The 12,959-nt window shown below is 42.5% G+C and overlaps 1 protein-coding gene across 1 annotated transcript; it reads left to right on the forward strand.

Annotated features, from left to right (window-relative positions):
• The first annotated feature begins 241 nt into the window (after positions 1-241).
• LOC118382602 (FERM and PDZ domain-containing protein 1-like) lies at positions 242-12,550 on the forward strand. The gene is made up of 3 exons (XM_052504808.1): positions 242-295; positions 428-2,164; positions 11,749-12,550. Exons 2-3 carry the CDS (start codon positions 523-525, stop codon positions 12,531-12,533), a joined length of 2,427 nt encoding a protein of 808 aa, XP_052360768.1. The 5' UTR covers positions 242-295; positions 428-522; the 3' UTR covers positions 12,534-12,550.
• Positions 12,551-12,959: the final 409 nt, after the last annotated feature.

Genomic DNA, 12,959 nt, shown 5'->3' on the forward strand with positions numbered 1-12,959 from the left:
TTTCATGTTGTCATGGTGTGTGTCTATAGGTTATGTGTTCCAGGTTTCATGTTGTCATGGTGTGTGTCTATAGGTTATGTGTTCCAGGTTTCATGTTGTCATGGTGTGTGTCTATAGGTTATGTGTTCCAGGTTTCATGTTGTCATGGTGTGTTTCTATGGGTTATGTGTTCCAGGTTTCATGTTGTCATGCTGTGTGTCTATAGGTTATGTGTTCCAGGTTTCATGTTGTCATGGTGTGTGTGTGTCTATAGGTTATGTGTTCCAGGTTTCATGTTGTCATGGTGTGTCTATAGGTTATGTGTTCCAGGTTTCATGTTGTCATGGTGTGTTTCTATACGTTATGTGTTCCAGGTTTCATGTTGTCATGGTGTGTGTCTATAGGTTATGTGTTCCAGGTTTTATGTTGTCATGGTGTGTTTCTATAGGTTATGTGTTCCAGGTTTCATGTTGTCATGGTGTGTGTGTGTCTATAGGTTATGTGTTCCAGGTTTCATGTTGTCATGGTGTGTTTCTATAGGTTATGTGTTCCAGGTTTCATGTTGTCATGGTGTGTGTCTATAGGTTATGTGTTCCAGGTTTCATGTTGTCATTGTGTGTGTCTATAGGTTATGTGTTCCAGGTTTCATGTTGTCATGGTGTGTGTGTGTCTATAGGTTATGTGTCGCGGGGTGGCAGTGACTCGGACGATTCCTCCGACATGGATATGGACACTCTCATCTCCCTTGTATCCCAGAACAACAAGCGAACCACATCAGACCCGGTCGGTCTACGCCGGATTATGGAGGAGAGGAAAGAGGAGAGGAAAGAGAGGAAGGAGAGAGAGGAGAGGAAAAAGAATGAGAAGGGAGAAGGAGAACAAGAGAAAAATATGAAATACGGAACTATGTCTCCACTGAGAAAAAACAAAAAGAAGGAGAGAATTGAGGAGAAGGTGGGGGGAGTTGGGGACCAGAGAGAGAAAGATACTGAAGCAGGAGGAGAGGTGAACTCTGGGAAACAACGAGGAGCAGAGAACGGAGCAATGCAGGAAGACGACAGAGAAAGAGAGGACGAGAGCGCAAAGAAGGAAAGAGAAGGAAAGGAGAGGAAAGGAGAGGAGGAGAGAAGAGGAGGGGAGAGGAAAGGAGAGGAGGAGAGAAGAGGAGGGGAGAGGAAAGGAGAGGAGGAGAGAGGAGGAGTGGAGAGGAAAGGAGAGGAGAGAGGAGGAGTGGAGAGGAAAGGAGTGGAGGAGAGAGGAGGAGGGGAGGTTCGGGGAGCTATGACAGAAGAGCACCGGTCCGTATCAGAGGAGGCATCAGACTCGTGTCGTACTGATTCTCGTTTCATGACCAGCATCTCCAGTGACTCCCTGGATGCTCTGGAGGAAGATGACCTGATCGCCTGCTCTTCCTCCCTCCCTCACCCTCACCCTCCCTTCCGTCTCACAGTGGAGCCCCCTCATCCCCAGCCTCACCCACGAGAGGGTGCATCCTCACCCCAAGGAGGGGCAGGAGAGTGGAAAGGAGATGTAGGAGGAGAGTGGAGAGGAGGGGTAGAAGGAGAGTGCAGAGGAGAGTGGAGAGGAGGGGGAGGAGAGTACAGAGGAGGGGGAAGAGGGAGGAGATCGGGCAACGGAGCTTGGGTCAACTCTCACCATTCTCCCATGACCCCTGACTCTATGAACTCTGAACCTGTGACCCCCGTGGTTGACCCCTCTGAGAACCTGAACTACGCTGAGCTCTCTCTCATGCTGGAGTACCTCCCCAGTCCTCCGGAGGCAAGTGACGATGAGGATGAGGAGGAGAAGAGGGAAGAGAGGAGGAGGAGTAATGAAGGAACTGGACAGGAGGTATTGTCTGTATCCGGATGTCCCCGGTCCTCCTCCTCCTCACTTATGGACTGTGTGTTTACCTTCGAGCAGAGCGACGCGAGGCATTACTACAATATCTGCCCTAATGTTACCCCCGACAGCACCCGCAGCCTCACCCACCCTCACCCTGAGACTGAGGAAGAGGAAGGTGGTGGTGAGGAGGAAGAGCAGGGGGCGCTCCTAACCTTGGAGCCCGTGCCCATCCTCCAGCCGCCTCCAGGGTTCGGAGACAGCAGTTCTGACGAGGAATTCTTTGATGCGAGGGATCGGATCGCCTCGCCTGAAGACCCAACATCAGGGACTGTGTCCAGAGGTGTGTCAGGGTTGTTACTGTCCTGTAAGGTATAATAGTTAGTTCCCTCTTAGATGTCAGGGTTGTTACTGTACTGTAAGGTATAATAGTTAGTTCCCTCAGATATCAGGGTTGTTACTGTACTGTAAGGTGTAATAGTTAGTTCCCTCAGATATCAGGGTTGTTACTGTACTGTAAGGTGTAATAGTTAGTTCCCTCAGATATCAGGGTTGTTACTGTACTGTAAGGTGTAATAGTTAGTTCCCTCTCAGATATCAGGGTTGTTACTGTACTGTAAGGTGTAATAGTTAGTTCCCTCAGATATCAGGGTTGTTACTGTACTGTAAGGTGTAATAGTTAGTTCCCTCAGATATCAGGGTTGTTACTGTACTGTAAGGTGTAATAGTTAGTTCCCTCTTAGATGTCAGGGTTGTTACTGTACTGTAAGGTGTAATAGTTAGTTCCCTCTTAGATATCAGGGTTGTTACTGTCCTGTAAGGTGTAATAGTTAGTTCCCTCTTAGATGTCAGGGTTGTTACTGTACTGTAAGGTGTAATAGTTAGTTCCCTCAGATATCAGGGTTGTTACTGTACTGTAAGGTGTAATAGTTAGTTCCCTCTTAGATGTCAGGGTTGTTACTGTACTGTAAGGTGTAATAGTTAGTTCCCTCAGATGTTAGGGTTGTTACTGTCCTGTAAGGTGTAATAGTTAGTTCCCTCTTAGATGTCAGGGTTGTTACTGTCCTGTAAGGTGTAATAGTTAGTTCCCTCAGATATCAGGGTTGTTACTGTCCTGTAAGGTGTAATAGTTAGTTCCCTCTTAGATGTCAGGGTTGTTACTGTACTGTAAGGTGTAATAGTTAGTTCCCTCAGATATCAGGGTTGTTACTGTACTGTAAGGTGTAATAGTTAGTTCCCTCAGATGTCAGGGTTGTTACTGTACTGTAAGGTGTAATAGTTAGTTCCCTCAGATGTCAGGGTTGTTACTGTACTGTAAGGTGTAATAGTTAGTTCCCTCTTAGATATCAGGGTTGTTGCTGTACTGTAAGGTGTAATAGTTAGTTCCCTCAGATATCAGGGTTGTTACTGTACTGTAAGGTGTAATAGTTAGTTCCCTCTCAGATATCAGGGTTGTTACTGTACTGTAAGGTGTAATAGTTAGTTCCCTCTTAGATATCAGGGTTGTTACTGTACTGTAAGGTGTAATAGTTAGTTCCCTCTTAGATATCAGGGTTGTTACTGTACTGTAAGGTGTAATAGTTAGTTCCCTCTTAGATATCAGGGTTGTTACTGTCCTGTAAGGTGTAATAGTTAGTTCCCTCTTAGATGTCAGGGTTGTTACTGTACTGTAAGGTGTAATAGTTAGTTCCCTCAGATATCAGGGTTGTTACTGTACTGTAAGCTGTAATAGTTAGTTCCCTCTTAGATATCAGGGTTGTTACTGTACTGTAAGGTGTAATAGTTAGTTCCCTCTTAGATGCCAGGGTTGTTACTGTACTGTAAGGTGTAATAGTTAGTTCCCTCTTAGATGTCAGGGTTGTTACTGTACTGTAAGGTGTAATAGTTAGTTCCCTCTTAGATATCAGGGTTGTTACTGTACTGTAAGGTGTAATAGTTAGTTCCCTCAGATATCAGGGTTGTTACTGTACTGTAAGGTGTAATAGTTAGTTCCCTCTTAGATGTCAGGGTTGTTACTGTACTGTAAGGTGTAATAGTTTGTTCCCTCTTTAGATGTCAGGGTTGTTACTGTACTGTAAGGTGTGATAGTTAGTTCCCTCAGATATCAGGGTTGTTACTGTACTGTAAGGTGTAATAGTTAGTTCCCTCTTAGATATCAGGGTTGTTACTGTACTGTAAGGTGTAATAGTTAGTTCCCTCAGATATCAGGGTTGTTACTGTACTGTAAGGTATAATAGTTAGTTCCCTCTTAGATATCAGGGTTGTTACTGTCCTGTAAGGTGTAATAGTTAGTTCCCTCTTAGATATCAGGGTTGTTACTGTACTGTAAGGTGTAATAGTTAGTTCCCTCAGATGTCAGGGTTGTTACTGTACTGTAAGGTGTAATAGTTAGTTCCCTCTTAGATATCAGGGTTGTTACTGTACTGTAAGGTGTAATAGTTAGTTCCCTCTTAGATATCAGGGTTGTTACTGTACTGTAAGGTGTAATAGTTAGTTCCCTCAGATGTCAGGGTTGTTACTGTACTGTAAGGTGTAATAGTTAGTTCCCTCTTAGATATCAGGGTTGTTGCTGTACTGTAAGGTGTAATAGTTAGTTCCCTCTCAGATGTCAGGGTTGTTACTGTACTGTAAGGTGTAATAGTTAGTTCCCTCAGATATCAGGGTTGTTACTGTACTGTAAGGTGTAATAGTTAGTTCCCTCTTAGATATCAGGGTTGTTACTGTACTGTAAGGTGTAATAGTTAGTTCCCTCTTAGATATCAGGGTTGTTACTGTACTGTAAGGTGTAATAGTTAGTTCCCTCTTAGATGTCAGGGTTGTTACTGTACTGTAAGGTGTAATAGTTAGTTCCCTCAGATATCAGGGTTGTTACTGTACTGTAAGGTGTAATAGTTAGTTCCCTCTTAGATATCAGGGTTGTTACTGTACTGTAAGGTGTAATAGTTAGTTCCCTCTTAGATGTCAGGGTTGTTACTGTACTGTAAGGTGTAATAGTTAGTTCCCTCTTAGTTGTCAGGGTTGTTACTGTACTGTAAGGTGTAATAGTTCCCTCTTAGATGTCAGGGTTGTTACTGTACTGTAAGGTGTAATAGTTAGTTCCCTCTTAGATGTCAGGGTTGTTACTGTACTGTAAGGTGTGATAGTTAGTTCACTCAGATATCAGGGTTGTTACTGTACTGTAAGGTGTAATAGTTAGTTCCCTCAGATATCAGGGTTGTTACTGTACTGTAAGGTATAATAGTTAGTTCCCTCTTAGATATCAGGGTTGTTACTGTCCTGTAAGGTGTAATAGTTAGTTCCCTCTTAGATATCAGGGTTGTTACTGTACTGTAAGGTGTAATAGTTAGTTCCCTCAGATGTCAGGGTTGTTACTGTACTGTAAGGTGTAATAGTTAGTTCCCTCTTAGATATCAGGGTTGTTACTGTACTGTAAGGTGTAATAGTTAGTTCCCTCTTAGATATCAGGGTTGTTACTGTACTGTAAGGTGTAATAGTTAGTTCCCTCAGATGTCAGGGTTGTTACTGTACTGTAAGGTGTAATAGTTAGTTCCCTCTTAGATATCAGGGTTGTTGCTGTACTGTAAGGTGTAATAGTTAGTTCCCTCTCAGATGTCAGGGTTGTTACTGTACTGTAAGGTGTAATAGTTAGTTCCCTCAGATATCAGGGTTGTTACTGTACTGTAAGGTGTAATAGTTAGTTCCCTCTTAGATATCAGGGTTGTTACTGTACTGTAAGGTGTAATAGTTAGTTCCCTCTTAGATATCAGGGTTGTTACTGTACTGTAAGGTGTAATAGTTAGTTCCCTCTTAGATGTCAGGGTTGTTACTGTACTGTAAGGTGTAATAGTTAGTTCCCTCAGATATCAGGGTTGTTACTGTACTGTAAGGTGTAATAGTTAGTTCCCTCTTAGATATCAGGGTTGTTACTGTACTGTAAGGTGTAATAGTTAGTTCCCTCTTAGATGTCAGGGTTGTTACTGTACTGTAAGGTGTAATAGTTAGTTCCCTCTTAGTTGTCAGGGTTGTTACTGTACTGTAAGGTGTAATAGTTCCCTCTTAGATGTCAGGGTTGTTACTGTACTGTAAGGTGTAATAGTTAGTTCCCTCTTAGATGTCAGGGTTGTTACTGTACTGTAAGGTGTGATAGTTAGTTCACTCAGATATCAGGGTTGTTACTGTACTGTAAGGTGTAATAGTTAGTTCCCTCTTAGATGTCAGGGTTGTTACTGTACTGTAAGGTGTAATAGTTAGTTCCCTCTTAGATGTCAGGGTTGTTACTGTACTGTAAGGTGTAATAGTTAGTTCCCTTAGATGTCAGGGTTGTTACTGTACTGTAAGGTGTAATAGTTAGTTCCCTCAGATGTCAGGGTTGTTACTGTAAGGTGTAATAGTTAGTTCCCTCTTAGATATCAGGGTTGTTACTGTACTGTAAGGTGTAATAGTTAGTTCCCTCTTAGATGTCAGGGTTGTTACTGTACTGTAAGGTGTAATAGTTAGTTCCCTCTTAGATGTCAGGGTTGTTACTGTACTGTAAGGTGTAATAGTTAGTTCCCTCTTAGATATCAGGGTTGTTACTGTACTGTAAGGTGTAATAGTTAGTTCCCTCTTAGATGTCAGGGTTGTTACTGTACTGTAAGGTGTAATAGTTAGTTCCCTCTTAGATGTCAGGGTTGTTACTGTACTGTAAGGTGTAATAGTTAGTTCCCTCAGATATCAGGGTTGTTACTGTACTGTAAGGTGTAATAGTTAGTTCCCTCAGATATCAGGGTTGTTACTGTACTGTAAGGTGTAATAGTTAGTTCCCTCAGATATCAGGGTTGTTACTGTACTGTAAGGTGTAATAGTTAGTTCCCTCTTAGATGTCAGGGTTGTTACTGTACTGTAAGGTGTAATAGTTAGTTCCCTCAGATGTTAGGGTTGTTACTGTCCTGTAAGGTGTAATAGTTAGTTCCCTCTTAGATGTCAGGGTTGTTACTGTCCTGTAAGGTGTAATAGTTAGTTCCCTCAGATATCAGGGTTGTTACTGTCCTGTAAGGTGTAATAGTTAGTTCCCTCTTAGATGTCAGGGTTGTTACTGTACTGTAAGGTGTAATAGTTAGTTCCCTCAGATATCAGGGTTGTTACTGTACTGTAAGGTGTAATAGTTAGTTCCCTCAGATGTCAGGGTTGTTACTGTACTGTAAGGTGTAATAGTTAGTTCTCTCAGATGTCAGGGTTGTTACTGTACTGTAAGGTGTAATAGTTAGTTCCCTCTTAGATATCAGGGTTGTTACTGTCCTGTAAGGTGTAATAGTTAGTTCCCTCAGATGTCAGGGTTGTTACTGTACTGTAAGGTGTAATAGTTAGTTCCCTCTTAGATATCAGGGTTGTTGCTGTACTGTAAGGTGTAATAGTTAGTTCCCTCAGATATCAGGGTTGTTACTGTACTGTAAGGTGTAATAGTTAGTTCCCTCTCAGATATCAGGGTTGTTACTGTACTGTAAGGTGTAATAGTTAGTTCCCTCTTAGATATCAGGGTTGTTACTGTACTGTAAGGTGTAATAGTTAGTTCCCTCTTAGATATCAGGGTTGTTACTGTACTGTAAGGTGTAATAGTTAGTTCCCTCTTAGATATCAGGGTTGTTACTGTCCTGTAAGGTGTAATAGTTAGTTCCCTCTTAGATGTCAGGGTTGTTACTGTACTGTAAGGTGTAATAGTTAGTTCCCTCAGATATCAGGGTTGTTACTGTACTGTAAGCTGTAATAGTTAGTTCCCTCTTAGATATCAGGGTTGTTACTGTACTGTAAGGTGTAATAGTTAGTTCCCTCTTAGATGTCAGGGTTGTTACTGTACTGTAAGGTGTAATAGTTAGTTCCCTCTTAGATGTCAGGGTTGTTACTGTACTGTAAGGTGTAATAGTTAGTTCCCTCTTAGATATCAGGGTTGTTACTGTACTGTAAGGTGTAATAGTTAGTTCCCTCAGATATCAGGGTTGTTACTGTACTGTAAGGTGTAATAGTTAGTTCCCTCTTAGATGTCAGGGTTGTTACTGTACTGTAAGGTGTAATAGTTTGTTCCCTCTTTAGATGTCAGGGTTGTTACTGTACTGTAAGGTGTGATAGTTAGTTCCCTCAGATATCAGGGTTGTTACTGTACTGTAAGGTGTAATAGTTAGTTCCCTCTTAGATATCAGGGTTGTTACTGTACTGTAAGGTGTAATAGTTAGTTCCCTCAGATATCAGGGTTGTTACTGTACTGTAAGGTATAATAGTTAGTTCCCTCTTAGATATCAGGGTTGTTACTGTCCTGTAAGGTGTAATAGTTAGTTCCCTCTTAGATATCAGGGTTGTTACTGTACTGTAAGGTGTAATAGTTAGTTCCCTCTTAGATATCAGGGTTGTTACTGTACTGTAAGGTGTAATAGTTAGTTCCCTCTTAGATGTCAGGGTTGTTACTGTACTGTAAGGTGTAATAGTTAGTTCCCTCTTAGATGTCAGGGTTGTTACTGTACTGTAAGGTGTAATAGTTAGTTCCCTCTTAGATATCAGGGTTGTTACTGTACTGTAAGGTGTAATAGTTAGTTCCCTCAGATATCAGGGTTGTTACTGTACTGTAAGGTGTAATAGTTAGTTCCCTCTTAGATGTCAGGGTTGTTACTGTACTGTAAGGTGTAATAGTTTGTTCCCTCTTTAGATGTCAGGGTTGTTACTGTACTGTAAGGTGTGATAGTTAGTTCCCTCAGATATCAGGGTTGTTACTGTACTGTAAGGTGTAATAGTTAGTTCCCTCTTAGATATCAGGGTTGTTACTGTACTGTAAGGTGTAATAGTTAGTTCCCTCAGATATCAGGGTTGTTACTGTACTGTAAGGTATAATAGTTAGTTCCCTCTTAGATATCAGGGTTGTTACTGTCCTGTAAGGTGTAATAGTTAGTTCCCTCTTAGATGTCAGGGTTGTTACTGTACTGTAAGGTGTAATAGTTAGTTCCCTCTTAGATATCAGGGTTGTTACTGTACTGTAAGGTGTAATAGTTAGTTCCCTCTTAGATATCAGGGTTGTTACTGTACTGTAAGGTGTAATAGTTAGTTCCCTCAGATATCAGGGTTGTTACTGTACTGTAAGGTGTAATAGTTAGTTCCCTCTTAGATGTCAGGGTTGTTACTGTACTGTAAGGTGTAATAGTTTGTTCCCTCTTTAGATGTCAGGGTTGTTACTGTACTGTAAGGTGTGATAGTTAGTTCCCTCAGATATCAGGGTTGTTACTGTACTGTAAGGTGTAATAGTTAGTTCCCTCTTAGATATCAGGGTTGTTACTGTACTGTAAGGTGTAATAGTTAGTTCCCTCAGATATCAGGGTTGTTACTGTACTGTAAGGTATAATAGTTAGTTCCCTCTTAGATATCAGGGTTGTTACTGTCCTGTAAGGTGTAATAGTTAGTTCCCTCTTAGATATCAGGGTTGTTACTGTACTGTAAGGTGTAATAGTTAGTTCCCTCTTAGATATCAGGGTTGTTACTGTACTGTAAGGTGTAATAGTTCCCTCTTAGATGTCAGGGTTGTTACTGTACTGTAAGGTGTAATAGTTAGTTCCCTCTTAGTTGTCAGGGTTGTTACTGTACTGTAAGGTGTAATAGTTAGTTCCCTCAGATGTCAGGGTTGTTACTGTAAGGTGTAATAGTTAGTTCCCTCTTAGATATCAGGGTTGTTACTGTACTGTAAGGTGTAATAGTTAGTTCCCTCTTAGATGTCAGGGTTGTTACTGTACTGTAAGGTGTAATAGTTAGTTCCCTCTTAGATGTCAGGGTTGTTACTGTACTGTAAGGTGTAATAGTTAGTTCCCTCTTAGATATCAGGGTTGTTACTGTACTGTAAGGTGTAATAGTTAGTTCCCTCTTAGATGTCAGGGTTGTTACTGTACTGTAAGGTGTAATAGTTAGTTCCCTCTTAGATGTCAGGGTTGTTACTGTACTGTAAGGTGTAATAGTTAGTTCCCTCAGATATCAGGGTTGTTACTGTACTGTAAGGTGTAATAGTTAGTTCCCTCAGATATCAGGGTTGTTACTGTACTGTAAGGTATAATAGTTAGTTCCCTCTTAGATATCAGGGTTGTTACTGTCCTGTAAGGTGTAATAGTTAGTTCCCTCTTAGATATCAGGGTTGTTACTGTACTGTAAGGTGTAATAGTTAGTTCCCTCAGATGTCAGGGTTGTTACTGTACTGTAAGGTGTAATAGTTAGTTCCCTCTTAGATATCAGGGTTGTTACTGTACTGTAAGGTGTAATAGTTAGTTCCCTCTTAGATATCAGGGTTGTTACTGTACTGTAAGGTGTAATAGTTAGTTCCCTCAGATGTCAGGGTTGTTCCTGTACTGTAAGGTGTAATAGTTAGTTCCCTCTTAGATATCAGGGTTGTTGCTGTACTGTAAGGTGTAATAGTTAGTTCCCTCTCAGATGTCAGGGTTGTTACTGTACTGTAAGGTGTAATAGTTAGTTCCCTCAGATATCAGGGTTGTTACTGTACTGTAAGGTGTAATAGTTAGTTCCCTCTTAGATATCAGGGTTGTTACTGTACTGTAAGGTGTAATAGTTAGTTCCCTCTTAGATATCAGGGTTGTTACTGTACTGTAAGGTGTAATAGTTAGTTCCCTCTTAGATGTCAGGGTTGTTACTGTACTGTAAGGTGTAATAGTTAGTTCCCTCAGATATCAGGGTTGTTACTGTACTGTAAGGTGTAATAGTTAGTTCCCTCTTAGATATCAGGGTTGTTACTGTACTGTAAGGTGTAATAGTTAGTTCCCTCTTAGATGTCAGGGTTGTTACTGTACTGTAAGGTGTAATAGTTAGTTCCCTCTTAGTTGTCAGGGTTGTTACTGTACTGTAAGGTGTAATAGTTAGTTCCCTCTTAGATATCAGGGTTGTTACTGTACTGTAAGGTGTAATAGTTCCCTCTTAGATGTCAGGGTTGTTACTGTACTGTAAGGTGTAATAGTTAGTTCCCTCTTAGTTGTCAGGGTTGTTACTGTACTGTAAGGTGTAATAGTTAGTTCCCTCTTAGATGTCAGGGTTGTTACTGTACTGTAAGGTGTGATAGTTAGTTCACTCAGATATCAGGGTTGTTACTGTACTGTAAGGTGTAATAGTTAGTTCCCTCTTAGATGTCAGGGTTGTTACTGTACTGTAAGGTGTAATAGTTAGTTCCCTCTTAGATGTCAGGGTTGTTACTGTACTGTAAGGTGTAATAGTTAGTTCCCTTAGATGTCAGGGTTGTTACTGTACTGTAAGGTGTAATAGTTAGTTCCCTCAGATGTCAGGGTTGTTACTGTAAGGTGTAATAGTTAGTTCCCTCTTAGATATCAGGGTTGTTACTGTACTGTAAGGTGTAATAGTTAGTTCCCTCTTAGATGTCAGGGTTGTTACTGTACTGTAAGGTGTAATAGTTAGTTCCCTCTTAGATGTCAGGGTTGTTACTGTACTGTAAGGTGTAATAGTTAGTTCCCTCTTAGATATCAGGGTTGTTACTGTACTGTAAGGTGTAATAGTTAGTTCCCTCTTAGATGTCAGGGTTGTTACTGTACTGTAAGGTGTAATAGTTAGTTCCCTCTTAGATGTCAGGGTTGTTACTGTACTGTAAGGTGTAATAGTTAGTTCCATCTTGAATGTCCAGAGGTTGGAGGGGTTTGCACTTTATTGCACTAGGTTCGATATGGTGTCAACAAGTATTTTAGTGTTTACCTGAAGAACTGAAACTGGTCATATTAGATCAACTGTGAGAAGCACAGTGCGTATTCTCCAGTTAATTGGTGATGTATAAAGAGAGATTAATGAGATTAAATGGATGAAATTATCTAATTCCTGATGATCTGAGGTGACTACATACCTGGGAAGCATTTAATTATGTAAGGTTTGTTCTGATTTATTTCGCCATATAAAGTTGTCATTTTTCCCCAGATTTTTCAACCGAGATGACGAGTGGAATGACGCAGCAATCTGTGAGCCTGAGTGACATCAGAATCAGCCTGGCTGAAGGAACGAGGCATGAAAGAGAGGCGGGTAGAGAGGGAGAGACCAGCGAAGAAGGAGGAGGGAGAGACATGTTCTCCAGGCTCTCTAGGAAAAGATCGAAGAAACGTCGTTCCTTCATGCAGACCGACTTCACCTCAACAGTCTCCTTCCCTGGACCGGACCAAAACCAGGGGCGGAACAGGAACCCAGATCACCTTCCTGATCAGTATCTGGACCTGGCACAGAACCGGACAGAGAGCTCAGACGAAAGCCAGCAGCTGAGTCTGGACCCAGAACCATCTGAGCAGAGCCAGAACCCATGTCCTACTGTCTCCTCTCTGAGCCACGCCGAGGGTGAGGCGTCCCAGCTCGAGTCCAAGCCTATCCTCGCCAAGCCCAGCCCAGAGGGGTCCCATCGGGGACCTGGAGAGCCACGTGTGCTTGGTAACCCAAAGGGAAATCCACGGGCGCCTGATAACCCAAAGGGTGGCCTCCATAGGAGCTCCAGGAACAGGCGGCAGTCCATGGAGACGGAGCCCGACATGATGGAGTCCAAATCGGTCACGGCCCTGGTGACAGCAGCCTCCCTCTCCATCACGGCTGTCCGCTGTAGAGTAGAACCAGATGGCAAGGAGAGCCCTGATCGGAGAGGAGACGGGGAGGAGGTGGAGGGAGAGATGGAGGGGGTGGAGAAGCAGGGGCAGGACCATTCACATGTCACATGTTTCTGACTGAGATTAAGGAGGAAACGGGGGAGGAGGGGGAGAGCGACAGAGAGGAGAGACAGCCCTCGCTCATTTCTGAAGGACCACCCTCTGTTAGGGGGTCCCAATTTAGTAGACGACCTCTGTGTCTCACGAAAGACGAGGATCAGGAAGCCTCTTTCGTACCCCAAATAAGTGTCTCCCATCCAGGTGTGTATGGGAGGGACACGGGGGGTGAACAAGGCGTGGCTGGTGGTGAGGAGAGCGTGACTCCCCTTTCTGAGCCTCCTCCCCTCACCTCTCCACTGCCACCCTTCCCAGCCCCCTCCATCCCCCACACGGAGAGGGCAGAGAGGGATAGCAAGGATGGGAATGTGGGGTCTCAACCCAAACTTTTCACACTCTCAGGCGGAGAGAAGGACATTAGCTGCTTGACTCAAGTCCATAGAAAAC

Source organism: Oncorhynchus keta, unplaced genomic scaffold, assembly GCF_023373465.1.
Source record: "Oncorhynchus keta strain PuntledgeMale-10-30-2019 unplaced genomic scaffold, Oket_V2 Un_contig_20523_pilon_pilon, whole genome shotgun sequence".
Taxonomy (NCBI): Eukaryota; Metazoa; Chordata; class Actinopteri; order Salmoniformes; family Salmonidae; genus Oncorhynchus; species Oncorhynchus keta.

Excerpts from the sequence above, each read along its gene's own strand:
- LOC118382602 (XM_052504808.1), top strand. The coding sequence starts at position 523 with ATGTGTTCCAGGTTTCATGTTGTCATGGTGTGTGTCTATAGGTTATGT. Across the intron at positions 2,165-11,748 it reads ATCAGGGACTGTGTCCAGAG|ATTTTTCAACCGAGATGACG; the intron begins GTGTGTCAGGGT and ends ATTTTTCCCCAG.